This window comes from Plectropomus leopardus, chromosome 21 (genome assembly GCF_026936395.1).
Source record: "Plectropomus leopardus strain MGB_pleo_1.0 chromosome 21, ASM2693639v1, whole genome shotgun sequence".
In the NCBI taxonomy this organism is placed as follows: domain Eukaryota; kingdom Metazoa; phylum Chordata; class Actinopteri; order Perciformes; family Serranidae; genus Plectropomus; species Plectropomus leopardus.
Window position 1 is genome coordinate 23,128,154 of NC_142196.1, and position 25,762 is coordinate 23,153,915.

At 39.0% G+C, this 25,762-nt stretch overlaps 3 protein-coding genes across 6 annotated transcripts in view; 1 reads left to right on the forward strand and 2 right to left on the reverse strand.

Annotated features, from left to right (window-relative positions):
• Window positions 1–4,570, forward strand: part of cnksr2a (connector enhancer of kinase suppressor of Ras 2a) — a 102,995-nt gene extending 98,425 nt beyond the window's left edge. For both annotated transcript variants that reach the window (XM_088072061.1, XM_042510815.2), the window contains one exon: window positions 1,290–4,570. In XM_088072061.1, coding sequence (XP_087928187.1) covers window positions 1,290–1,487 — 198 coding nt within the window. In that variant the 3' untranslated portion in view covers window positions 1,488–4,570. The remainder of the gene's footprint in view (window positions 1–1,289) is intronic.
• A 1,339-nt stretch (window positions 4,571–5,909) lies between these two features.
• Window positions 5,910–10,486, reverse strand: klhl34 (kelch-like family member 34). The gene has a single exon (XM_042510570.2). It carries the CDS (start codon window positions 9,696–9,698, stop codon window positions 7,917–7,919), a length of 1,782 nt encoding a protein of 593 aa, XP_042366504.2. The 5' UTR covers window positions 9,699–10,486; the 3' UTR covers window positions 5,910–7,916.
• A 2,985-nt stretch (window positions 10,487–13,471) lies between these two features.
• Window positions 13,472–25,762, reverse strand: smpx (small muscle protein X-linked). 3 transcript variants are annotated; one of them, XM_042510781.2, is made up of 5 exons: window positions 25,665–25,762; window positions 21,408–21,467; window positions 17,333–17,419; window positions 17,008–17,160; window positions 13,472–14,188 (listed from the first exon to the last, which is right to left on the reverse strand). In XM_042510781.2, exons 2-4 carry the CDS (start codon window positions 21,441–21,443, stop codon window positions 17,011–17,013), a joined length of 273 nt encoding a protein of 90 aa, XP_042366715.1. In that variant the 5' UTR covers window positions 21,444–21,467; window positions 25,665–25,762; the 3' UTR covers window positions 13,472–14,188; window positions 17,008–17,010. The 3 variants fall into 3 exon arrangements, with proteins under 3 accessions (XP_042366715.1, XP_042366716.1, XP_042366714.1); XM_042510782.2 differs by lacking the exon at window positions 25,665–25,762 and adding an exon at window positions 25,375–25,512; XM_042510780.2 differs by lacking the exon at window positions 25,665–25,762 and adding an exon at window positions 23,847–24,006.

Sequence of the window (25,762 nt, forward strand, 5' to 3'; positions counted from 1 at the left end):
AAGGACAGTTTAAAATCTGTCTTGACAAACTCTGATATTAATCTGAATAAATTGTATGGCTAAATGTTTGATTTGTTTTTAGTTCAATGACAGTGATCAACTTTTTGAAGTAAGAAAACGAACCAATTCTTTAAATCAAAATGTAACACTGAAGTATCAGTTACTCCTAATACAGCTAGGTATATTATTTATCCAGTTGCTCAGTACCTCCTGAACGCATGCATTTTCACTAAAACTTTATCTTAAAACTGAACGTAAAATGAAATTTATCAATGCTCTCTTCAAAGCGAGACATTGCATTGACAAAAATAGTAATTTTACCTCACTGAACATGGGAGTTACTGGTCTACAGCTGCCTCGATCAGTTAGTTTGTTTATGTTATCATGTAACTTTGGAGAATTCAAACTAACCCTTTAAAACACAAGTTACACAACAACACAAACTAACTGATTGAGGCAGCAGCAGACCAGCAGCTCCAGTGTTCAGCGAGGTAAAATTCAAGCTTTTGTGAATGGAGTCTGGCTTTACACAGAGCATTGATAAATTTCACTTTTGGGCTGAGCAGGATACATGAAAATTGGATTAATCTGCATGAGTTGTTTGAGAGTTTGCAGATATATGTTTTTACTTCTGCTGTTAAATGTGGACGCCAGTAACTTCAATTCATCAATTAATTTTCTCCATTTTCGAAAGGAAACCAGGTTTCTTCACAAATTCAACATTACACAGGCTTAGTAACTGATATACAAATGCTCATTTGCGGGGATAATTTATAAAAAATTAAAATGTGGATGAGAGAAAAAGCAGGTGAACTTCAGAAAAAGAAATGGCCACATAGAAAAACATAAGAGATGATAACATACAAGGTAGAAATAATACCAATAACAGGTGTGTGGAAGACCATGCAAAAAATACAAAAATGGAGACAGTAAAACAAGAAAAATCAAAATATTTATTGACAATAAAGTTTTAAAAAACTCAAAACTATAAAATACTAATATATATATAATATATTATGAAGTGATGCAATAATGGAAAAAGAAAACAGTTTATTACAACTTTATTAAAGCATTTGAGTAGTTGGAGGAGTCAATCTCTCCAGAACAAATGGATGGTTTTAGTGTAATAAAAGTGAAATCTCCCCAAAACTTAGTGTATCCCGTTAAGTGTGTGTCCTGCTTCTCGTTTGTCTGCGTTCTAAAGCTTAGTGATTTAAAATCATAAAATTAAAAAGAGTGAACCCCCCTCCCACCCCGACCCCTCCTGTGTTTCTGCATCCCCCCCATAGGACAGGGAGGGGGAGCTAGCGCTGATTGACAGGCTGTTGGCCAATCCCCAGCTGTCGTCGGCAGAGTTCCAGGAGTGGAAAAGAGCCTATCAGGACCTGTTCTCTCAGGAGCCCGACCCGACCGCTGAATCAGACCCCGGCCCGCCCCTCACCCCCTCGCTCTCTCACACACACTCCTACATTGAGACCCACGTCTGACGAGTAAAACACGCTCACACACATGTTTCTGATTCTGGGGAGAGTCAAACAGATGTTTTGACGCATCAGGGTCGCGATCAGTGACGTAGGGACAGCTCCACATCCCGACACGCTTTCAGCAGCCGCGGTGTACAAGTGCAACATGACAGCTTTCTGAGGAGACGCCTGAGTGGCCCTCATGTCACATCAGTCTACGAGCTGATTGGTTATGCCACTCCAGCTGGCTCGGGGGCGGGCGATAAACGGATTCTTAAGTATTACATGTTAGCTTCTGTGCTCTATAAATACTTTGGACCACTCTCATCAGTTTTTTTTCCTGCTGACATGGACCTCAGAGTAGTTCCTTCAGTACTTCATCCAGCTTGTTGTGCCATGTTTATACCGACCGCACAGTGTCTCATAGCCACAGAGTGACAAACGTTGTATTCTGTCAAGCCTTATACTTGATATCTATGATGATATTTTTTTGTACAGTGAGTGTTACAGCAGAGATCAATCAGCACAAGTCTTTTTGAAACCAGTTTCTAGTTTTAGAGACTTTTGTTTGTGCTGGTTTGGTAGAATCACGTACTGTGCTGGGCTGGACCTGGAGCATGCACAACTGGGATAGGAACCATTAAAGGAAAAATCCACCCTGAAAACACTTTTAACACCGTTTTTTAACACTGCTAGTGACAGTGTTTTTACAATGAGGAGCCTATTTTTTTTTGTTTTCTTGCACCAAATCTGATGTGATGCCAGTTCTCTTGTCATGCTGTCACTTCATTTTCACTGTCAGTGTCGTTTTACCTCCAGCGAGTCTTGTCTTACAATATTATCGTTTGATACAGTTAATTCAGTGTGACATTTGACATCAGCTACCTCTCATTAATTCATTTCTAGGACAGAATATTTCCTTTGAAGCACATCTTATGTTAGATATAATGCATGCCACTTCATTAGTATTATTTTTTTTATTCACATCCATAAAACAGGTCAATTTTAAACAAGACCTCTTAATACCTGCCTAAATATACTGTTATATCTTTGACATACTTTAACCATTCTTCAAACTGCCTTAAAACCATACTATTATGCTCATATAGTACAAAAAATGGCTATAATGGCTGCAAAGAGATCCATTTTAAAAGTAATATTAGTGTAAGAGAAGAAAAAAATCTACAGTCCTTTTTCTGTGTAAAAATGCAATTCTGAAATTTTGTACTTAACAGTCTCAAAGGACATAAAATACCTTATTTGACTCATCTTACTAAGAATGCAGAAGCATCATATTTACTCGGGCCGGGAAAATATGCTTACCTCCAAATTCAATACTGTCACGATACATGGGTGCCAATTCCATGTGTATTATTTTAAGCATTGCGATTAAATGTTTCCATTTTATTGCAGTATTTGTTTACTATTTTAAGACTAGATCATTGGAAAAAGTTAAATTATACACTTCTAGAGACTGTATATCATGAGGCATTTTTCCAAAAATAGTGCACATCACGTTTGTCAATTCTTTTAGACTTTTATTTCAGCAGCGCAAGGCCAACTGGACAAAGTGCATTTTGCAGTTTGCTCCATTTTTAAAAAAAATTGTGGTAAGCAACCAACAAAACACCTGTCCAGAGCTTAACTGCTATTTCACTGCGAAGTAAACTGACAGATCTGTTCCTCATAATCTGCATTTTTTTAGGATGAGTCAGAGACAGTTTGACAATCCGCAGTCAATCGTCGAGCCTAATTACGGTTCGTAAATTGTGAACAAGTAATTGAGGCTATAATTTGTTTATCTCTTGCAGCTTTGGCTTGTAGGGTGATGATGGAAGTGATCGAAAGTTATCTTAACATTTATGCTACCACTGTACACTACCACCACAGAAAGCCCGCCTCTTTATTCATCTGATTGGATAAAGGGAAAAAACGCCACTGATGGTAGGCACTCTCGCTCTCTGAAGTTTTTCACCTCGAGGCATTCAGGGCGCTCCGGCAAAAACGAGCGCTGCATACAACAGAAAAATGTGAGGTGCTTGGCAACACAAAAATGGCGAGAAAAAAAGTTTCACTCTCATTGAAAACGGTTACAAAAAGCCGACCCACGCTGCTAAAACAGACTCTGGGCCTTAGACTGCATAGAAAATGAGTCATTTACTAATAATACAATCAACCCAACCCTTCTTTCAACTAAGTGTCTGTTAAAATTGTCCAAATTTTGCAACTCTGTGAATCAGTCTCTTTTTAGAAAGCTTAATCTGGTGTTTGCTTGATGAGAAAATTTCACTAAATAATTTCATTTTAAAGGGCAGCTCTACAGTGCAGACATGTTATTGTATACACAAGAAATACATTCAAAGCAAAAAAGCACAAGATTCTTGCTGTTTGCTTCTGGACCTGATTTATTTTTGGATTTTCGAAGGCTTTGACTGGAAACCCCACTTTAACAGCTGAAGTCGAGTCACCATGAATACAGTTATCTAAATCAAAATCTTTAATTTAAGTAATGAGCAGGGAAAGTATATGAGTAGACCATTTACAATGTTGTAAAAGTTTCTCTGGGTGGATTTTTTCCGTAGAGACCATTTGGCTCTCTGTATCCTGCATGCCACTTAGAGAATAGGGGGAAATATTTGCGTAGGAATTGAAATATGGATCTAATAAAAATATATTAGTTTGTTATTTGTACGCTGCTGCCAAATGATTTAATACTCAGAGACACTGCACAAAACTATAAAAGCAATCGTGCACACAAAGACATGCACACACCCCAATGAACACACACATCACACGACACAGTTTGAATGCTCTTTCTATGCTGCTGCCAGTGGTTGGTTGTAGTAGCATGTCTTTGTTGTAGATAAACACAATATTCCTTTTCTGTTTTTGTGTTTGAAATCTCTAGATACAGTAGATCTCTCTTTATAGAGTGCAAACTAAGTGTCTTGGATAATGTTCTCTAATTCTATCAGGTTTTTTTGGACAGTTGAGTAAAGATTGTTTAATGTTCAATCTATAAATTATGGTAAAATAACAGTATTTATTTATCATTCTGTGTTCTGTCGGAAGGAGAGGAGTGGATCAATAAAGTGTGGTCATTTGGACGGCGGCGTATTTGTGGTTTGTTTTTGCTTCAGTGGACAGTGGGACAGAGAGGAGGCTGACAGGATGTGATGAGCTCCGGTAAAAGCTGTTGTACCGTAGCTGTCAACAAGGGAGGAAGAGAGAGGGCCCCAACCCAATCTCCAGAATAGACGTTGGCATTGCACATTTCTGCAAAAACACAGATATGTTTCATTTGTACGTTAAATTTGTGTGGTTAGGTTTAAGCACAAAAAAACTTGGTTAGGGTTAGGAAATTATCATGTTTTGGCTTAAAATATCAGGTTTTTTTTGGAAATGTCATGATGTGTCATAAAAAAATTGATGGTTATGTCACAGCAGACAGGGCTGAAACGTATAGTTAAAAAATACTCAGTTTTATCGCAGAAGACACAGCTGGGTATGTCCCAACGTGTCGTAAAATAATACCCAGTTTTATCGCAGCAAACAGGCTGGAAATGTCCCAATGTGTCATTAAAAAATACCCGGTTTTGTTGCATCAAGCTTGATTGGAAATGTTCCAACAAATCACTAGAAAATACCTGGTTTGGTGACAAAAAACACAGCTAGAATTGTCCCACTGTCTTTAAAAACTGTCCAGTTTTGTCACAAGAAATACTGCTGGAAATATCCTGACATAATGGTGAAAAATAACCAGTTTTATTGCAGTTAACATGTCTGGAAATGTCCAGACATGTCATTAAAAATACCTGGTTTTATCAGAGAAAGACAGATTTGGAAAAATCCCAAAGTCTTGTAAAAAAAAAAAATGACCCTCTTTTGTTTCAACAAATATGACTGGAAATGTATTTTCATACAATTACAAAATACCTAGTTTTATTGCAACAAACACGACTAGATATGTCCCAGCATGTCGTTAATGAAAAAATGCCCGTTTTTGAGGCAACAGACTCATCTGAAACTGCCCGGTTACATGGTTAAAAAGTTTTTTCACTACAAATACACCTGAAAATATCCCAACCTGTCATGAAGAAATATGCATTTCTGTCACAAAAAACAGGTTTGGAAAAGTCCTAAGAGCTGGTTGTAAAAAAAAAAAAAATAATGAAGCTAATATAAGATGCTCAGATGACTGATTATTTAAATGAGGATAAAGTGAACAAACACCACAGACTTCATCTCTTCTGTAATTCAGTTTTATTGGTTCTTAATGGTAATAGAACAGATATATTTATGGATGGATTATTTTCAGATTTTTCTGTAGAGGCTCGTGATTTTTTAAATCAGTATTTATTTTACATAGTCATTATTTCATGATAATTACCAATAGGAATGTTTAACTGCACAATGCTGCGACAAAATCTGCATTAAATCTGAATGTTTTGACAGTAATGAGCAACTGAAAAATCCACTCGCCATGATTTATATCGAAAATATTTCGCCTTTATGTTTAAGTTTAGAACTTTTCCATACGTATTTTCATTTATAATAATCGCTACGGTATAATTGGGCAACCAATCAATTTTGCATCCAGTATTTCCTTGAAACATAATAAAACATGTTAAATAAATAATTTTGCAGACAGTACACATTCAGGATTAAATGGAGGTAAGCACGACAGTCCATGAATAATTAACTCCAGCAGGTTACGTAGCTATTACCCACAAATCATGCATATGATTCCCGCTAATACTTTTTCTGCTCTGCAGCTTTAACCTACTTTGTCCTTTTGGTTGTCAGTGCAGATGGAAAACAAGACCTAAAAAAGGTCAGTCGATATCCTTGCTTCGCTTTTCTTATAGAAAACTTAAATTATTCACCACCAGTACCTAAATAAACAGGAATGTCACATGCATCTAACTTTTATCTTCCATAAAATATTCAGCTTAGCCTTGCTGTTATATTTCAAAGTTGTCCTCCTCCACCTTCTTCACCTTATCTCCTGTTTTGACTTCTTCTCTTTTCCCTCTCATGTGTGATAGCCTCCTCCGCAGCCCGGCTCAACCTCTTCCTGAAAACTCATTTGTTCAGGAATTACCTTCGTCCCACTAAATCTCTTTACCTCCCGCTATTGTTCTCAAAATCCCCTTTATCTCCCTCCTTAGCTCTTGTTTTATGTTTCGCCTTAGAACATTGACACATTCGGTCACAGGAATATCGCTGACAAAAAAAACATGTTTTTCACTTCTCAGTGGTGCATGTTTGTAATTAGCTCTCCATAACTGTATCTGTTCTAAGTGATAGAAAGACAAAGCTAAAGAGTTAAATTGCATATTTTTCTGTCAGATCAGTGAGTGATCAGACAGGGACATGCAATTAAAAAAACTCAAACAAAACAGACAACAACATTTACCCTTTAGCTTGTTATTTGTGGTTTTGATATGTGTTTTTTAAATTATTCTTCCCAAGAGGTGAATAAGTAGATCCCTACCTCTCTGTCCATTAGCAAAAACCAGAATATAGTCAACTAAGCTCAGCATAAAGACTGCCAACAGGGAATTTGCTATTGACTTTATCTAAAGGGAAAAAGTGCTTACGAACTTCACAAATTAACATCCGATTTATTTAATTAATACAAAATCTGATATGTAAAACTGATGTCTGTGGTGTTATGGGAGGTCTTGTGTTTAAAGCGCTGTCTGTCTTCTGTTTGTAGTCTCTTATTAAGCGCATAAATAAAGTTGTTAGATGAGAAAATTGGGCCTCATTCACAAATAATAATCTAAAATTGTTATTGCATTCTTATGAAAATGAAGCCCATTGTTCTTGTTAGTTGAAAGCACATGCCAGTTTATGTTAATAAGCAAAGGTAAATAACCTGCTAGTACATATAAAAAGATATGACACTGCTGAAACTGAAGAAGAAAAGTCAATAATGCCCAAATGAAAGTCTAGAAGATGGAGTACCGGACTAGTAATAGCGTCAGCCCAAAATGCATCACAAAAGTCCTCTTGTGTTCATAGACCTAAGAACAAATACCAAATAAGAAAATATTGGTGATTGTGAGAATCTTAAGAGTGGTTTCAATTTTCTCATCTAATTAAGTGAGAAAGAATAATACTTTTTCCCAAAATGTCAAACAGTCAAGTAGTAATAGAGTAGGCCCTGGATTCAAAAACTCTTACTTGAAATATTTGCCTAAATATTCTGGTGGAATAATGCACATCTGTTCTCCTCTACTGAGATGGGACTAGAAACAGTGATTTCATGACTAAAACAGTTGTTTTAGATCTCTAAACGTCACTGCTGTTCATATGACAAACGCATAAAAATTGAGCTTCGAATTTATGATATTGCCACGTCACCATTTGAACCTTTGTTCTGTTCTCAGCATTTTGAGACTTTTTTTGATCGATGAATGAAATTATTTCACTTTCATGTGCTCATTAGTCTGGCAGAGGCAGCAGCGTGCACTCAGTCCCAGTGAGAGGTCTGGGCAGCTGGCAGATCTCTCTCCATTGATCTTTCTTTGTGTCGTACTCCAACACGCTCTTCACTATCACCTCCCGTCCATCGCTCCACCTCCTCCCTCCAAACACCAGCAGATTCCCCGATGGCGTCGACACCATCCCGTAGTTGAAGGAGCCTGTGAGGAGCGGTCGGAGGCGGGTCCAGTGGTCTGACTGCGGATCGTATCGTTCGATGTCGCAGAAAGGCTCGTACATTCCCAACAGGGCGTAGATGTGTCCGTGTGCGGTCGCCAGCCGGTGGCTGAACCTGGCGATGGACATGGGCGCTCGCTTCTCCCAGACTCGGCTTTTGAGGTCCCAGAACAGGAACTCTCTGCTGCCCTCTCTGTGGTCATCACCATGGTTACTGCCACTCTGGTTGCCACCTGACACGTAGATGTTGTTATCAAGAACGGCAGAAGCGTGGCCGTAAAGGGGGCGTGGCATGTTTGCTCCTCGCCTCCATGCTCCTGTGGTCATGTTGTAGAATTCAACAGAAGCTACAGGCGTGTGTGTGTTGGTGTCTGGTTGCGTGTGTCGTCCCCCGATGGCATAAATAGCGTCCTCCACTATGCAGCAGGTGAACCGCGCCCGCCTCTCCAGCATGGACTCCACCGCCTCCCAGTGGTCAAAGCGAGGGTCGTAGCGCCACACCTGATTGGATGTTGCCACAGTGATGGACTTCTTCCCATCCTCGTCTCCTTCTTTCACTTCATCTCCTCCAATCACGAAGAGGAAACCTCCCACCGAGCACACGCAGTGGTTTCTCAGCCGCAGCGGGATGCTGGAAGTTAGAGTTGAAAACTTCCTGCCTCTGGGATCAAACGCCACCATCTGTGGTTCCGGCGAATCAGCACTTGATCCTCCACCAACAAGCAGCACCCGATTTGGCGACGCTCTGAGTGTCGTCTGTTTGCTCTGTCTGATTGGCTGAGCTGGACCCAGGCGGTGGTACTCCAGCGCTCGAGTCAGCTGGCTTCTGATGAGAGGTGTGGCCATGGCTCTATGGGCGTGGCTTAGATTGTTGAGCTCAGAGGTAGCAACCAATCCGAAGCGCAAACGACTCAGCAGGAGATTTGACTTCAGCAGGGGGAGGGGCCCGTTCGCATCCAGCCAATCCAGAGCCAGCTTTATGAGCTCCACCTCTTTGACGCCCGGTATCTCGTCAGCGTCCAGCACCGCCGTCAGTGATTGGATATTCAGCTTTATGAGGTCGTCCCTGCTTTCCTGCAGCAATGTCCCCATCTCCATAGCGACGGTTTGATTGGCAGCCTCAAGTGCATCAGAGAGGACATGGTGCTCGGCCAGGTTAGCATAGCAACAGCAGTTCTCCGCACTTAAACCGTCAATCATGAAGCGCTCGCATATCGAAACAGCCGTCTCCACCTGCAAGTACCTGGCAGCCTCAAGGACGACAGGAAGTGTTAACGGCGACACACTGAGCCAGCCGGAGTACAGGAAGTCTAGGATGGCGTCTAAACCCTCAGGTGTTAGCGCCGGGAGGCTGATGCGGCCCGCTAATCTCTCGGCGGTAGTCTCTCCAAACAGAGCCCAAAAATACTCGCTTGAGCTGGCCAAAAGGGCGCGATGACAAGGGAAGGATACACCGCCGGCCTCGAGGACGACATCACACATGTTGCTCTGGGAGCGCAGCCGCTGGAAGCCGGAGAGGAGCCCGGTTCTGTGGGAGGAACTGTAGAGAAGGGAGTAGCTATCCATCCAAAAGATGAGGAGATATTGGAGAGAAAGTCAAAAAAGAGGATTAGTTGAAGAGAAAAGGCTTCGTCAGGGAGGTAGGAAGAAGCTGAAGCAGGAAGAAAAAGCAGCGATGATTATCAAAAAAGCACTAAAGAACGTTTGACAGAAAGAGAATCTGACGTTAGCGGGAGAACAGGATAATAGGTTGGTGAGAGCAAAGAGAAGGAAATGATGGGAGCAGACAGCAAAGTTGAGAGCAGAAGAGTCAAGTGCATGTCCTCAGCCGAGGTCTCTCCATCTGTGTTTTTGTCCCGCTCCGTCTTCATGTGACACCATGATAGGAAGGCTATCAACTGGCACCGACACGCACGCCGCCCCCCTTTTGGCGCTCAAACTTCCCAAAGCCTCCTGTCTCTTTCTGTGATGTCCCAGCACTGTTGGCTTTGTGTCCGTCCACTGCCCTTTTCTCTGCGTCCGGGAGGGAGTATCACCCGAATACATGCATCCAACATACACAGCAACCGGGCAGGCGAGCAGATGCATGGATAAACACACACACACACACACACACACACACACACACACACACACACACACACACACACACACACACACACACACACACACACACACACAGAGGGAGCCTGGCAGGGTGTTAGTGTCTATCCCGGCGGATGAACTCATCGGTAAATACAGCTGCCACAGTCTGCAGGACCGAGATTCCAGGGCACGGTTGCCACGGCACCTATCTGCGCCCCTCATCGCCATTGAGGGACAGGAATAGAAACACAGACACGGCTCAGTGGAGGTATCAAAACCCAAGGAAGTTCTGCCAAGCTGTCAAAAGATTTTTGCAAGTGTCAAAAGTAGCACAGAGCATTTGGTATTAGAGTGAGCCGTGCCCTTCTGGGAGGCATTTAACCTCTTTGTGACCTGCACTGCCTTAAAATCAGGTTGATGTCATGCTATTATTTTTACGCAGAGATAAAAATGGTGACGGGTTGAGTGGTTGTTGTTTAAGTGATGATTTGTTTTCAATAACAGGCTACAAGTTTTCCAACTTTTACAGTTGTGCGGTTACTTCTGTCTGATGATACATGATACATACTTCTGTCTGATGATACATGATACATACTTCTGTCTGATGATACATGATACATACTTCTGTCTGATGATACATGCATCAGGATGCACACAGAATGGCTTTACTGCACATTTACAACTTCGTACGGCGTTCTCTGCATCGCAGATTTTATCATGAGTTTTGATCTCTGAGGGATGCTGGCTGACACTCAGAGATGAGTGTGTGTTTGTGTGTATGTGCAGTGGTGAAATCTAACTGTGCATTTGCTCAAACACTGTACTAAAGTACATATTTGAGTTACTTTGCTCCATTTTATGCAACTTTTTACTTCTACTTTGACTACATTTTGGAGGTGAATAATACACTTTTTACTGCATTGCATGTGTCTTTAGTTACTTTTCATTTTACAGTTAATTTCCTTCCTGTCCAGTGAAAACCATGTGTCTCCAGATAATTCACCTGGCCCCTTTGTTTTGTAGAGTTAGTGAACTCTGTGGATAATTGAGCTCCCAAATAAAAAACCTCCTGAATGCTCAACACTTGAGGAATCCTATCCCAAAGAAGTTTTAGCTGGTTGTAATCCCCAATTCTCACCACTAGATGACACTGAATCCCCCTACATCTCACATACTGGACCTTTAAGATGAATAAACTCCTCCAAACCCCTCTTCAGTTGGCTGGAAAATGCATCGTTACAAAGTTGAAAATAGGGCTTATTTTCTGACACCATTAGAAGTTGACTTTTTAGAGATATGTGCTTCGAAGGACAAACATATGACAACGTATAGACCATGATGGATTGCTGTAAATTAAACTACCCAACAGGATATAAAATAGTTAACCCTTTGAAACCTGGGTTGACATCAGCTTTCTTGTGCTTTCCTAAATTTGCAAGAAATCAGGAAACAAGATGAGAAAAATGAAAATTAGTTGAGGAGAGAGATAAAATTATCTCAAATAATTCATTTTTAACATAGGGGAAAACGTCCAGAAACATTTCAGAAATATATATGTGGGTGTTTATTTGCACTTTTTTTCATTCATTTTCTATTTTTAAATATATTTATTTATTTACCTTTTTTCTCATTTCAAGCAATTGTGGGGTTTTTTTCATACTTTGGCTTATTTCTGGTCATTTTCATTTATTATTTTTTTTTTATCGTGTTAAGTTGCTCATCAACTTCTCCCAGCAATTTTGAAAGAAATCAAGCTTAGGTTTCAAAGGGTTAAAATTAGTATAACCTTAAATACAATTAGTACTTTTACTTATCAGGCTTTATTTTAAAAGTGTGGTATTCATACTTTCACGGAAGTAAAGGGTTTGATAACTTCTCCCACCAGTGTCTATGTATTCGTTTTATGGAAATGTTAGTCGAAAATTCAGCACACAGGCTACCGGCAAAAAGGAAAACAAGACTCACGCCTTTTGAAACTGCCGAGTGTTTTTAATCTTTCCCACACAAAGTCAGATCCTCTCGTACGGTTGTTAAAAACACCAGCAGTGTCTCTCTCTCTCCACCGTGACCTGATGGAGGCTAAACTTAGCCACAGCTGCTCTGCGTGTGTTTGTCTGCGTGGACATGTGATGTGATGATGGATATCTGCTGTAATGGGGGCTGGTCGTGGGCTGGATGGCATGTGTGTGCTCTGTAAATGCGGCGTTCCTTCATGAAACAGTTGGATTTGGAGGATCAAAGTGACTCGGTGCACAAAGGCGCCCCTGACTCCCACGTAATACCCATTACATATGCACATAATACAAGGATATTACAGCTGGAAATATCAGGGCTTATTTTCTAATGTGAAAACTGACTCTGAAAGACTCTCCAGGCCACATCTTCTATCACAGTAAACACAAAGTTTTAATTTGCTTTTGTCAGAGTTTTCAGGGTATTTAATTTTGCCCAAATAATTTTTTTTTTTTTTTAAATTAGTTCATGTATTATGTCACGCTCCAGTTACTGTCAGTCCCCTCACACCCACAGGCAGAAAATGATGTCTCCACTGTGAAATAATCCCCTTTTAATATGTCACCTTAAAAACTTTAGTTTTGCGTCCTGTCGCCTTATTTGGGGTGTCTTTGTTAGCTGATACAGCTGCCAACTTCACCAGCAAGATGATGTTTTCTTTAAAAATGACAAGGAAACAAGATTAATGCTGCATTCATGTGATGCTGGAAGGTTGTATTTTCTGAGTTGGGAAGTCGTTCTTCCAACTTTGCTGTGTTCACGTGCTTTGAGGTCGTAAAGTGGGAACATCAAGGAAGACAAAGAAGATGGGTTGCATTTGATCCTACGAGGCAACCAAGAATGCAAAAAAATACTAATTTCTGCACTCTTTTGGACAAATTGAAAATTTGACCTGATGACGGCGGTGTGAACTAATCGTTGGCAATCCATCTTGTAGATTTTGAGATATTTCAATGCATAGGTTAAAAACAAAGGAAAAGTAATGAGATTATCAAACTTTCTAGAATTAGTGTTTTGGAAACCTTTTTTTATCTTCCCAAAAAATAATGTCAATACATTCGGTGGTTTTTGAGTTATCTCAGTCTGGATCAGGTGGTGGACCATCCGACACGTCCATACATAGAGACATGGCACCGGCATGGCCTAAAAAAAATCACAAAATTCTTATTACATAAAGCAAATATTCCAAAATGTCTTGGAGAAATTAAAAACAACAACACTTAATGAATAGAACAGCCTGAGATTTTTAGAACCATCTTGATTTATTGCAACATTTTCCTGAAGATAAAAGAATCTGGGAATCATTACAATAAAACAAGAAAAACATCATAATCCCCCTCCCAAAAAAAGTAGTACTGTTGAACTTCAGTCCCATCGCATCATTGCATATTGTTACAACATTTAGAAATGAATAATTTAATAGAAAGTTTCAGTATAAATCAGTGGTGTATATATCATCACGGAGTCAGAAGGGGAATCACAGTTTTGTGTTTTTTGTCAAGTGGATTCCTTAAATGTATGACAACAAATGTCTTTATTTACCCACCACAGAGGACTTAAAAAGTAGTCCAAAAAAAGCAAGTAATACGACGTTACTGCAATACAAATCACACCAAGAAAAGTTTTATCTGCAGCAGAAATGAGCCAGAATCTTTTATCTCGACAATACTTCACTTTTTGGACAATTATGATTTCACTTTGGATTAAGTGACAAAATAATCGGACATGGAAAGATAAATATAGATATTTGCAGTGCTTTAACCTATTGTTGCCTCTTTCTTGGTGGTTTTGGTTAAACGCTGAACATTTACTGCAGAAGTCGGCTTCACAGAAAGCTGTTATTGTTTCCTTTCCGAAGCATGTTGGGATTACTTTGCGGTTTGCTCAGTTTTCGGTGGCAGTGGGCAAGTCTGTGTCTATGAAGATTATCTGCCTTCCTCTCCGCCTGGCTGCGGATCCTGTTGGAAAGAGACAGATAAAGACACAGTGAGGGATTTTCACTGTCTGCTATCGGCAGGTCTCAGAGCTGCTGACCCCTGAGAGACAGCAGGAAGGCCGGGACGGCGAGGAGAAGGCCGGGTCACTGTGCTCACTGATGCGGGCTTCCCTATAAGATCTGGCTGATCTGTCACCTGCTCTCTGCCTGCACTTATCTCGCTCTCGACCTTTTCCCATTTCTGTTTCTCTCTGTCTTGATCTCTCCTCACCGCTGTTTATTTCCATCTGAAGGACTCCGGCTGTAGTCATATGCCACTTTTTCACTGCATGGTGCGACTTGACTCAGTTTTTGGTACTTGGTTCTTGCCTGAATTTTGTTTTCCACTGCAGATTGCACACTCTCAGTTGGCACATTTACAATGAGCCTCCTAATCTGATAAGAATAGATTTAAAAGCCCAAACAGATTAAACATGATCCATATAAACACCTCAATCAGCGTAAACAGGCCCAAAACGATTCAAGTTTCAGTTGCTTGCAGAGGGATAGTTTAAACCTTTTAACAAACTGATCGAAAGAAAAAAGGGACGGCGATAAAACAAAATTATGAGATGATCATGTTTCCATTGAGTGATGTTATGCGACTTCTCCTCTCACGATAACATCCAAAGAAGCATGTTAGAAACATTAGCATTTTTTCTATTGCAGCCACCGCACTAGCTGTCATTATTTCCGATCAAAGGCGACGTGAAACACCACCACCTCATGCGAGTGTAAAAACTTTTTTTGCGATAAATGGGACTTTTTTCAAAATTGGCGTTTCCATTAGGAGCATTTTATATACGCAATCTTAATTTGCCTCTGCTGTTAGAGTGTTTGCAGCTCCTTTTCTTTCTTTGCACACTGAGACAATTAGTCTCTATCAAAAGTCCACTCAGAGATCAGACAGATGCAGTATCCTCCTGCTGCTGCTGCGGACTTTTTTGACTAATTTTATCACTTTCACAGTGCAAATGCACACTGTGAACCTGCTCAGAAAAAGCGTGCAGCATTTTTTTCTTTCTGCCTCAGAGAAACATGTTTATAACTAAAACTTGAACCAGCTTCTCATTTATCTCCTACACAGCACACCCACATGGTTTGGGCAGGGCAGAACAGCCACAGTGTTTGGATATTGTGGTTTGTGTGTCCCGCTGAGAAAGTCGCAGCACAGACTGCCCCTCAGTGCTCACACACATTTTCTAAAACACACACACACTCCCATAAAGTGTAAATATAGAGCCTGACTCAACCCTTCCTGCCCACACACAGAGGCATCAACACACACGCTGCTTGACCCAAACAAAGAGCGCACAGCCCACAGTGACCCCCTGTGGTGAGCGCCGACAACTGCAAGTAATTAGAGTCTCATTGATCCAGGATCTGATCTCAGCAATTATTAAAGCGTTATAAAGACATCTTGACATAATGTCTTTAGTTTAGATATTAGTCCATAAAATATAAAATATCATTTATGGATTCACTATTTTAATTGATCGGTTTTAGTTTGTCTTTTAATTTTATTTATTTTATTTTTTGATGTCTTGATGGTGGTTAATTCTGTAATAAGTACTGTTATTTTTGTGTTAATTCCTAATATTTTTTGAATAGTATTTGCTTTTATTGGCATGGGTTGTTATTGTTTTAATAATTATAATAGGAAGAATTGTTATTGCAATTTTTTTTATAGACCCTTTTTGTCATTTGCATAACATTTTTTTTAATACTATAAAAACACTTTTTTTTTTAAAATGCAGGACTTTCACTTGTAATAGAGTAATTTACCAGTATGTTATTAGTACTTTTAATTAAGGGTCTGAATACTTCCTTATCTGTATCTGTAGACCTGTATCTGTACAGTTTGATAGTTATCTGCTGTTTTCGTGGGCTAGATTTGCATCATTCACAAAGAGCCGGTGACTCAGTTTGTGAACTTATCTTTGCTTTCTGGGTTTTTTTTTTCCATGGCTGTTTGGTTAAGATTTGCATTTTTCTCTTTGGACCCTTTAAGCTCGATCACATCTGCACTGCTCAGCACTGAAAAGAGTTGTGTCAAATATTTCCACGTAAGCTGTTACTGTGAGGGATAGGTGGGAAATTCAGTCTATCCAAATAATGATGACAATAGATACACAAATGACCTGTTGATTAGATGCACCTGCACTCAGCAGCACTTCAGGAAATCATGCGTCTGTGAAGGTTTAAGTATTCAGGTTTTTGACAGTTTGAAACTTTAACAACAGCTCAATATTATGAAAATTTAGACTGTTTTTTTCCCCGCTGAGCCTTGTGCGCTGTGATTGTTATTACAGTGTAGTTTCAGGGTGTGTTAATGTTGTTATAGTATATTGTTAACAAATTTTCATGACGAAGCTCTTGAGAAAGGACATACAGCTAAAGTCTGCTGGTGCTGTTTGTGTCTTATTTTTGTTTATAATCGGGTAATTTAAATGTACTTTATGTGTAATTTCGTTCTGGATCCACCTTTTTCCTTTACTTTTACATTTATGCAAAACACATTCTGACCTGTAGGCTGTAATGTAATGAGTTACTGAGTACTTTTTCATGTAGAAGTTTGCTACTCCTTGATACCAAATTAGTCTGTGGCTGACTTTTTGGCAAATCAAATAAATATCGAAAATATTTCTTAATTTGATGTAGTAGCATGTTTAGTTTTAATTAAAAAGACAAAAAAAATACATATTTAAAGGATTAAAGTGGTTGATTTTTCAACTATTTTATAATAATTTTTAAAGCCATGAGAAGAAGTTATTGGTGTTCATACTTGTTAAAACCACCTACATGTTAATCCTTGGTGACCCATCGTAGTTCGTTCTTGACGTTCTGCAGCTCTGATAGGTTAACGGCAGGACCGGGCAGTTTCACGGCGCCCGGCAGCGCCTTCTTCTCCTCTGGCGTCTGGGCGGCAGCACTGGTCTGGTCTGGTGAATGAGCCTGAGAAATAATCATAAAAACAGAAGCATTATTATTCATATTTCTTCTAATTTTCACACAAAAACTGATATTTGATGAAGCTACAGCTACCTGCTGTTTGCTTTCACTTTCTCGTGTGTGTGTGTGTGTGTGTGTGTGTGTGCTTGTTTGTTTGTGTCCTGTGTTTTCTTACTTCTTCTGTATCTACTGTCTCCTCTCTCCTCTTGACAGGATGTCCCGCCCCTGGACGCAGAGCTCCCATCGGGATGTTCAAATTAGCCTGACGGACAGCGAGAAGAAGCCAATGAGATACTTTCAACACTTTAAACAAATTTCCTTTCTCTGTGTCTCTGCATGTGTGTGTGAGTGTGTGCTGTTTCCACAAAACCCCTTGTTTTGATTATGACCACTACTTCCTGGTTGTCATCATATCCCTAAAAAGGGCATTGTGTCTTTATGAAAATTGAGACACACTCACACAAACGCAGAGCTCAGCGATCTGCCTGCTAACTTGATGTTACCGCTGCCTGCCCCTGACATCCTGTCTCTCTTTGATTCGATGTGTTTTTTTGCTTTGTACTGTACTGTATTGTATATAAGCTCATATTGTACAGCTGTACAGAGAGGGAGTGCGGTGTGTGTCACAGAGGACGCTGGGTTTTTATTTATTTTTTCCAGAGGTTAAAAGTTCTGGAAGAAAGTCGCCTCGTTCGCAGCATGTTTGCTCAGATTTGTATCTCTGTAGTGTTGCTTTGGCTGGGGTCGTTTACTGTCGTCTGCTTAGCGTGTTGTCGGCATCACCTTCTGACATTCCAACCAAATGTTAAAGGAATATTTCTCCCTAAATTTAGAGAAGACCTCTCTCGTATCTTTCTGTTTAGTGAAGCAGGATAAGCTTAGCTTAAACATGTGGAAGCCTGACGCTGTCCGAGCATTCATAAACCTCTACCAGCACCTTCAAACCTCACTAACTGATACGTTTTTATGACTTATTTTTTTGACTGGTGTATTTTTTTTTAAAGGCTAACTGTTTGCACAGACAGAGAGGTACTTATTTTCCTATTTAACCATCAACAAGAAGGTGAATTACCAAAGTAAAATGTTTGTCTCTTCCTTTACACACCTGAAATAGCCCCAGTACTTAAGTTTTTCGTTCTTTAACCCTTTGAAACCGGAATCAAGATCACTCTTCCTGTGCTGCATTCAGACACCTTCACAAGTATTTAATCTGAGCAAATTGATTTGATTTTTTCCTTTTTTCTTTTTGAAAACATGTAAAAAAAAAAAAAAAAAAAAAAAGGGCATATAATTCTTGTAATTATATATTCAAAATTATTTCACAAAATGTTTTTTATTCTTGAAGGACTTTTTCAGGTCATATCCTAATTTTTGGGTTATTTCATATGAAGCTTCTCATTGCCTTTTAATTGTTTTTAAAGCCCATTTTCTTAAATCTCAAAGGGTTAAAGAGGACACTCAAGAGAAACAGCATTGCACTATAAAGTTGGAGGACAAAATCTAAAAAAAAAAAAAAGGTCGAAATTGATGGAGCAGATGCAGAAATATGCTTTGACTCTCTGTAAAGCTCCAAAAATGTTGGATTTTATCATTTATATCCTGCTCCTAGAGAGTGTAGAACTGAGAGGTCATGATGATGATATAACTTTGATTTAACTTTGAGATTTATTACCTCCTCAGACTTCTCCAAACAGCCTCGACAGCACACTTTATTAATGGAAATTACTTAAAATATTAATGGTAAAGTTGCTCAAAAATAATGCTGTAAAAATAGTGTTGTGTTTTATAAAGCTTTGAACCTCATATTAGTGAAGCAGGAACTAGACAATGGTTGTTATTTGTCCGCATATGATTTAATGAATTATTACATTATCAAAAGATTATTTAATTAATTGATGGATTAACTTTTTTAAATTTTAGTTTAATTTAAAACAGTGGAATTATATTTTATAAACCCATCATGTGTTTTGTGTCATAATCTGTGAAGTTACGCGTAGCTTTAAGTGTAAAATAAATATAATGGGGTAGAAAATGCAATGTTTACCTCTGAACTGCAGTGAGGTAAAAGTCTGAAAAAATGGAAATAATCATGTTCAAGCAACACTAATTTTTACTTTAGTACAGTACTTGATTTAATGTACCTCGATCGCTGATAATTAGTTATTTTTACTCTTTTCACTTAAACTTTGTGTCTTCACTGAGGCTGCATACATTATGCAGTCAGCAGTGTTACTGAAGAATATGGGAAGTAAATACTGGACTTTGGGATCCACACAGGAAACATTTGGGCACAAAATGCTTCGACTGTGCTGCACAAGCTGTTTGGAGGAAATTTAATGGACCTTTTATTGCTCGCAGTTTGGAGCTATAAAAAGATGGTACTGGCTGTTAATCTGGGAGGAGGCTGAGATGGAGCTGCAGAGTGTGAGTGGCTGTGTGTCGATCAATCCGATAAACTTTACAGGAGTTTTGATTACACGCATTTGACAAAATAATAATCATTTATTTTGAAAATGCAATGATTCAATGTCGGGGCCAGCAGGGTGTCAAAAAAGTGTCAGTCAATCAATTAATGCAAGATTTTGGCCCTATAATGTTTAAAGGTTAGCTGCAGAGTCCTCGAGAAAGAGCAAGCTGATAATTTCTCTTTATTGGTCAGAGAATTGCCCTATGACTATCAGTCCATTTTAGCTCAAATAAAATTCAACCGACTTTGATTTTTATTTTTTGGTTGGGTACATTTGTCGACTAACAACCTTTATGGCAGCGACCCATAGCTGTTTGGTGGTTGTTTTCTGTTTTATAGTTATTGGGTGTAAAACACAGAGTAAAAGGGATCCATAGAAACCATCAGCAAAGTTTAATTGTTCTGCACAGGTCATTTGATGTTACAGGACCATGCTAGTGTTTCAAGTTTTAGCCTTTTGACCAGAAATAATTAAAACATTTTCAAAAGCATAACGACAGGTTTTTAAATGGTTTCCCTCCTTTTCCATTATTTTATGTCTTAATTAAGCAACTTAATTAAGACATCATTTTCGTTTTGGTGCTTTGAGAAAACACTCCCAACATTTGTGAAACTGCAGCCAAAATCATAATTCAGTTATGTTCTGCGTTAACAGAAAATCCAACACTGGTATCATAAATGTTATCATGTATATTTTGGTTGCATATGAAAGGCTCTTCCCAGCCTGCACTGGACGTCAATACGACCTCAGAAAGACGTCAGACGTACAGTATCCAACAACATTAGAATTTCATGTTGTGTGCGTGTTGACAATATGTTTCACAGATGTTGGGTTTTTCTCTTTTTAACTTACGACTAAATGTTGTTCTACGTCAAGATGATGACATTTGGGAAATTTTGGTTACTTAGCATAACTTAACATCAACAAAATATCAACGTCATCTGTCATCGGTATTTTGCGTCCTGACATTGGATTTTGATCACCTGACGCCACAACCTAAGTTTAACCAAATATCGATGTCTAATCGAACATCGGTGGCCAGCTGGGTGAAATGTAATATTCTGCAGGTACATTTAACACACAGCTGCGTTACCTAAAATAATAATAATACTATATTGATTAAATGCAAATTAATAGATGCCTGGAAAATCAATGTAACATAGACATATATGCTTTTGAAAATGTGGAAAGATATAATAGATAAAAAGTATCTGTATTCTAGGCGCATAACTTTTAAGAATTTTTTTTTTCTTTGGATGAAAATGTTTATTATCATTTATGATGTAATTCTGCACTGCTGTTCTTGTTTGTGATCCTCAAACTGGTGAAGTGCTGAGACAGAGAACCTCATGTTTGGACTGGTGTTTAAAAAAAAGTCCTCTGTCCAGATGTCCACCCCATGGTTAGACATGAAAATGAGCACAATGAGAAGAGAGAGACGACGGAAAAAACCCTCTCTGACATGCACGCACAAAGCCATTACTACACGAATACAGACACATTTACAAACAGTGATACAGACGACTCTTCATCCTTTGCCTCGCTACGACTCTGCACTAACAAAGCCTTGATACTGTATATGCACAGTCTGAACTCTGTATTTGCCTTTGCCAATAAATACTTTAATGTGGAAACACCTGACATCTTTATTTTACCAGCTTTTATCCACTTTTGTTCTTGCACAAGCCTGTTTTCTTGTTGCAAACAAAATGTGTGATGTTTTTAAAGTCAAGTTTTACACACAGTCACACCTTTTTGTGCACACAGATGAGAATATTTTACCTGAAGGGCCTTAACGTTGGACGAAGGTTTGGACATAATCCCCCTGGTAAGTCCACTGACCTGCAGGAAGCACAGATCACAGACATTCAGCTGTGTGTGTTTGAGTGTGTTTGTGTGCATGTGTGTGTGTGTGTGTGTGTGTGTGTTGGGGGCACTGGGAGTCTGTTTCTGTGGTTTTAAAGGGCCGGGATAGCATTTCAGTTGCTTAGCGACTCTTACAGAGAGAAGCAGGTAGAGGAACTGTTCTCTGAATCATTCATGAGAGCGAGACAGCGGGGAATGTCAAAATAAAAGTGCCTCAATTTCAAGTGTGTGAGGGAGAAACGTTTGCAGTGAGTAGAGTGGTGTTTGCACGGCAGGATAAGTAGGAAATCTAAATGCAGTTTCTCTTCTTTTACTGAGCAGGAAAGGCAGTGGCAGACCTTAAAATGGGTTCATGATCACACTGACTTAAATGCAAATCTAAACAAACCACATAAACTCCCGCATATACTATATTAGCTTGAAAGGGACCTTATCTTCTGCCTTATATATATGATGTTTTAAAGTTGGATTTTCACAGTAAATGTGACCAAAGATTTAAATAATTAGGCTGTATGTGAAAGTAATTCCTATGAGCAAAAACGCTTCAGACTTTTCTATTTCCATGTTATTTCTACTTAAAAGATAAGCTGATGCTAGATTTCTTTTTATAGTTATCTACTCCAGACATGCTACCTAAAGTGTTGACATTACTTAGCCTTAACTTACTTACTTACTTAACTTACTTACCTACATTGCTACATGTAGCAACAGGCTAACATCAGAAATTTCTCCATGATTTTAGATGGTATTTCTGCTGGAACATGTCATATTGTAAAAAAATTTGTTTAGAAACTTTAATTGTTGGTTTTTTATAGGAGAAGGTGCTGCTATAAACCATTACTATTATTTCCCAGGTACAAATACAATGCTACATGTAGCTGCAAACTAACAAGATGTGATATTGGCTGCTGATGTTGTTAATATCTTGATATTTGGATCATGTGAACGTGTCATGTTGTGTTCAGAATAAAAGCTTTAACTGGTGATTTTCCATGGAAGAAAGTGATGCTAATTTTATGTCATTTTCAAGCTGCAAGTGCGATGCTACATGTAGCTACATGCTAATGTTTGGGGAACATGTAATCTTGCTAATCTTGCTCATTTATCCCTGATATCAAATCAAGTTCCTGCTGAAACATGTCTGGCTTTGTGCAGAAGCAGTACATTGTGCAAAAACAGAAGCTTGACAGGTGAAACAGTTACTGTGGGCTATTGTTTTTAATGTCTCGTAATGGTCTAAACTCTGCAGCTTTCTGCTGAGGTAACATCTCTCTGACACAATTATTAAATATAGATTACCTTCATCATTTCCTTTGTAAAATATAATAATCCTGCACAGAATATCTGCTAGAATTGGCCTTTAAATCTTAAACCTTTAAATCTCTCACCTTGTCCCCCTCTTTCTCATTTCATCTTGTCCTGTTTTCTGTTATTTTCTACTTCCTCCCTCCCTTTCACTGTTTCACAGATCAACACAGACCCAAGTGGTTCCTAATCGTAGAAGTTTCCATGGCCTATTTATCTTATCTACGACGAGTGGCTCACAGCAGAGGACCAAAGACACAGAGAGAGTCTCAGGCCCTCCGGCTACATGCAGCCGCTGCTGCGTTCGATGGCAGTCCTTAGATACCGTTACCAGGGTGCTGTTTGTGCAACAACATACAGTAAGAGCTTTTCTGTCCTTGACATGAGAGCAAAAACCTGTACACCCCAAAATACACAACCTCAGACACACATGCGCTCATGCTTACACAAGGGGATGATATTTATGTTGGCCGTGAGGAGCAGCTGCCTCCTGACGCCACGCTGCAAAGCCTCACAAGCCCTTTCACTTTCACACATACTGTATGTGCACTCACACTCACACACACACACGTGCTCATAACCACAATTATTCCTGCTTTTTTAAATCAGTGATACTCAACTTACGGTCCACGAGCCAAATCTGGCCCCTGATAGGATGCTGGGTGGCCCCCAATCATTATCTAATTCACAGTAAAAGATGAAGTCTCATTACTGAGTGGCAATAATTCTCAAATTTTTAAGGTTTAAGTTCTTGTAAACGGCATCTGAAGGGAGCACAAGAAGTTTCAAAGGGTTAATTGGAATTATTAATTTAAAAAAAAAAAAATATGAGGAATATTTCCATCCTTAACCTTTAAGATATGTTACTTTTTGCACAAATATATTCAACTTTATTTCTCCATTATACACTGAAAACTTCCAGACTGTTCTTTAAAAACTACAATATGCTGAACTGACATGATAGTAATGGCCTCAACCTACCTGCCATTCACATGCACACACACACACACACACACACACACACACACAAACAAAGCAGCTCTAACTTACCTGTTTATGGCACAACACTATATCGTCTAATATTTTGTGTTCAAACTTCTCTCTCTTGTTCAGTAAGACTTTCTGTTCATCTCTTCTCAAACACTTGTTTCCTCTCTGCTCTCCATCTCTTTTTTCCTTCTCTTTCCTCTCTCTCTCTTTCTCTCTCTCTCCGCCCTCTCACTTTCTCTCTCTCTCTCCGCCTCGTAAGTGGTGGAAGGATTCCTCTCATATCTGGGATTTGTTCTCACTATAAATAGCAGAGTGATACACAGAGGGGACCTGCTTTCTATCCACACACTCTCTCTCTCTTAGCCACACATGGACACGCAGAGTGACGGACCAAAACATTGTCAAACAGGAGCACCGAGCGCTGGGATCTCTTTACTTTTCATGTCTTTTGAAGTGAAATGTTCCAATAACTAAAAAAACTAAAACAATAGACCAAAAAAGGAAACTTTTAAGCATTAAAGACAAAACTGTCTCTTTAGATGATACTCAAAAATGTTTTTTACAGTTTTCAAGGTAAAATTTAAACTAAAATGGTCCAGTGAGAGGGAAATAATTTAACTGCTAGACCAAAGTTCGTATAAAAAGATTTGGGCGTGAAACCACCAAACGGATAACATGCTTTAGACACAACGACGTCTGCCTATTTTATATTCACAAATGTTTATAATGACAGGTCCTTGATTTTAACATATTTTAAAGGTTTATACGCCTAAATTACAGCTAGATGTTCTGATGAAGCTAATAATTTAACTGCTGGACCAAACTTTATTGAAAAATGTAAACATTTAAGCATGAAATACAAAACTGTTTATATGAAACTTACGTGTGTTTATAATCACAAGTATGCTCCCTGACATGGACATTTTTTTTAAAGTTTTCAAGTTTTAATTTCAGTAAGATGTCCCAGTGAAATAGACTAAACTTCATTCAAAAATGAAATATTTAATCACGAAGCACTCAAACAAATAGCTGTCTGCTTACATGAGATTTCCTAATATTTACATTGATAAGTATTGTCTCTGATTTGAAGACTTTTTTTAAAGTTCTTCGAGCTTTAATTACAGTAAGATGCTGCATTGAGGGAGCTGATTAAACTGTTTGACCAAACTTCATTCAAAAAATTCAACATTTAAGCATTAAAGGCAAAATGTCTACTTATATGAGATTCACTGATGTTTATAGTGAAAAACTATATGGCCAAAATTACTATTAGACCAAAATGAACATTTAGGCTGAAAAACACAAAACAGGCTGTTTGTGACAAGTATGATCCTTGATTTGAACATGTGAGTAAATTCTCCTGTGAGGGAAATTATTTAAATGTTACACCAACCTTCATTCAAAAAATGGAAAATTTAAGCATGAAAGACCAAACTGTATATTTTAAGGAGACTAAGTATGGTCCCCTGATTTAGACATGCAACTAAAGTAGCTCAGTGAGGGAAATAAATGAACTGCAAGACCAAACTTAATTTAAAAAATGGCACATTTAAGCATCAAAATAACTGTCTGTTTATATTATACTCACAAATGTTTATAAAAAGCGTGGTCATTTTTGCTGCGTCTTCATCAAATTCTGACACTTGAGTCCTCAAAACACTAATTTTAGTGACTAAAATATCACTGCCCTATTTCTGCTCTGACACTCACTTAAACACACACACACTCAGCACACACACACACACACATGCACACACAGAAGTGATTATGCTGGTATATCTGTATACACTGATGTACATCCACAGGCTCAGAGGGGAAGTGTGATCTCACGGAGTTAAAGGTGTGTGTGTGTGTGCGTGTGTGTGTGCGCTCTCTTACCTCCTGGCGTGCGTGGCTGCTCTGCCCTGCCTGCGCTCTCTCTGAGGTCCTCTTCGGCTACCTGACCTGTTTCCGCTCGTCCTGATTGGCTCGAAAGA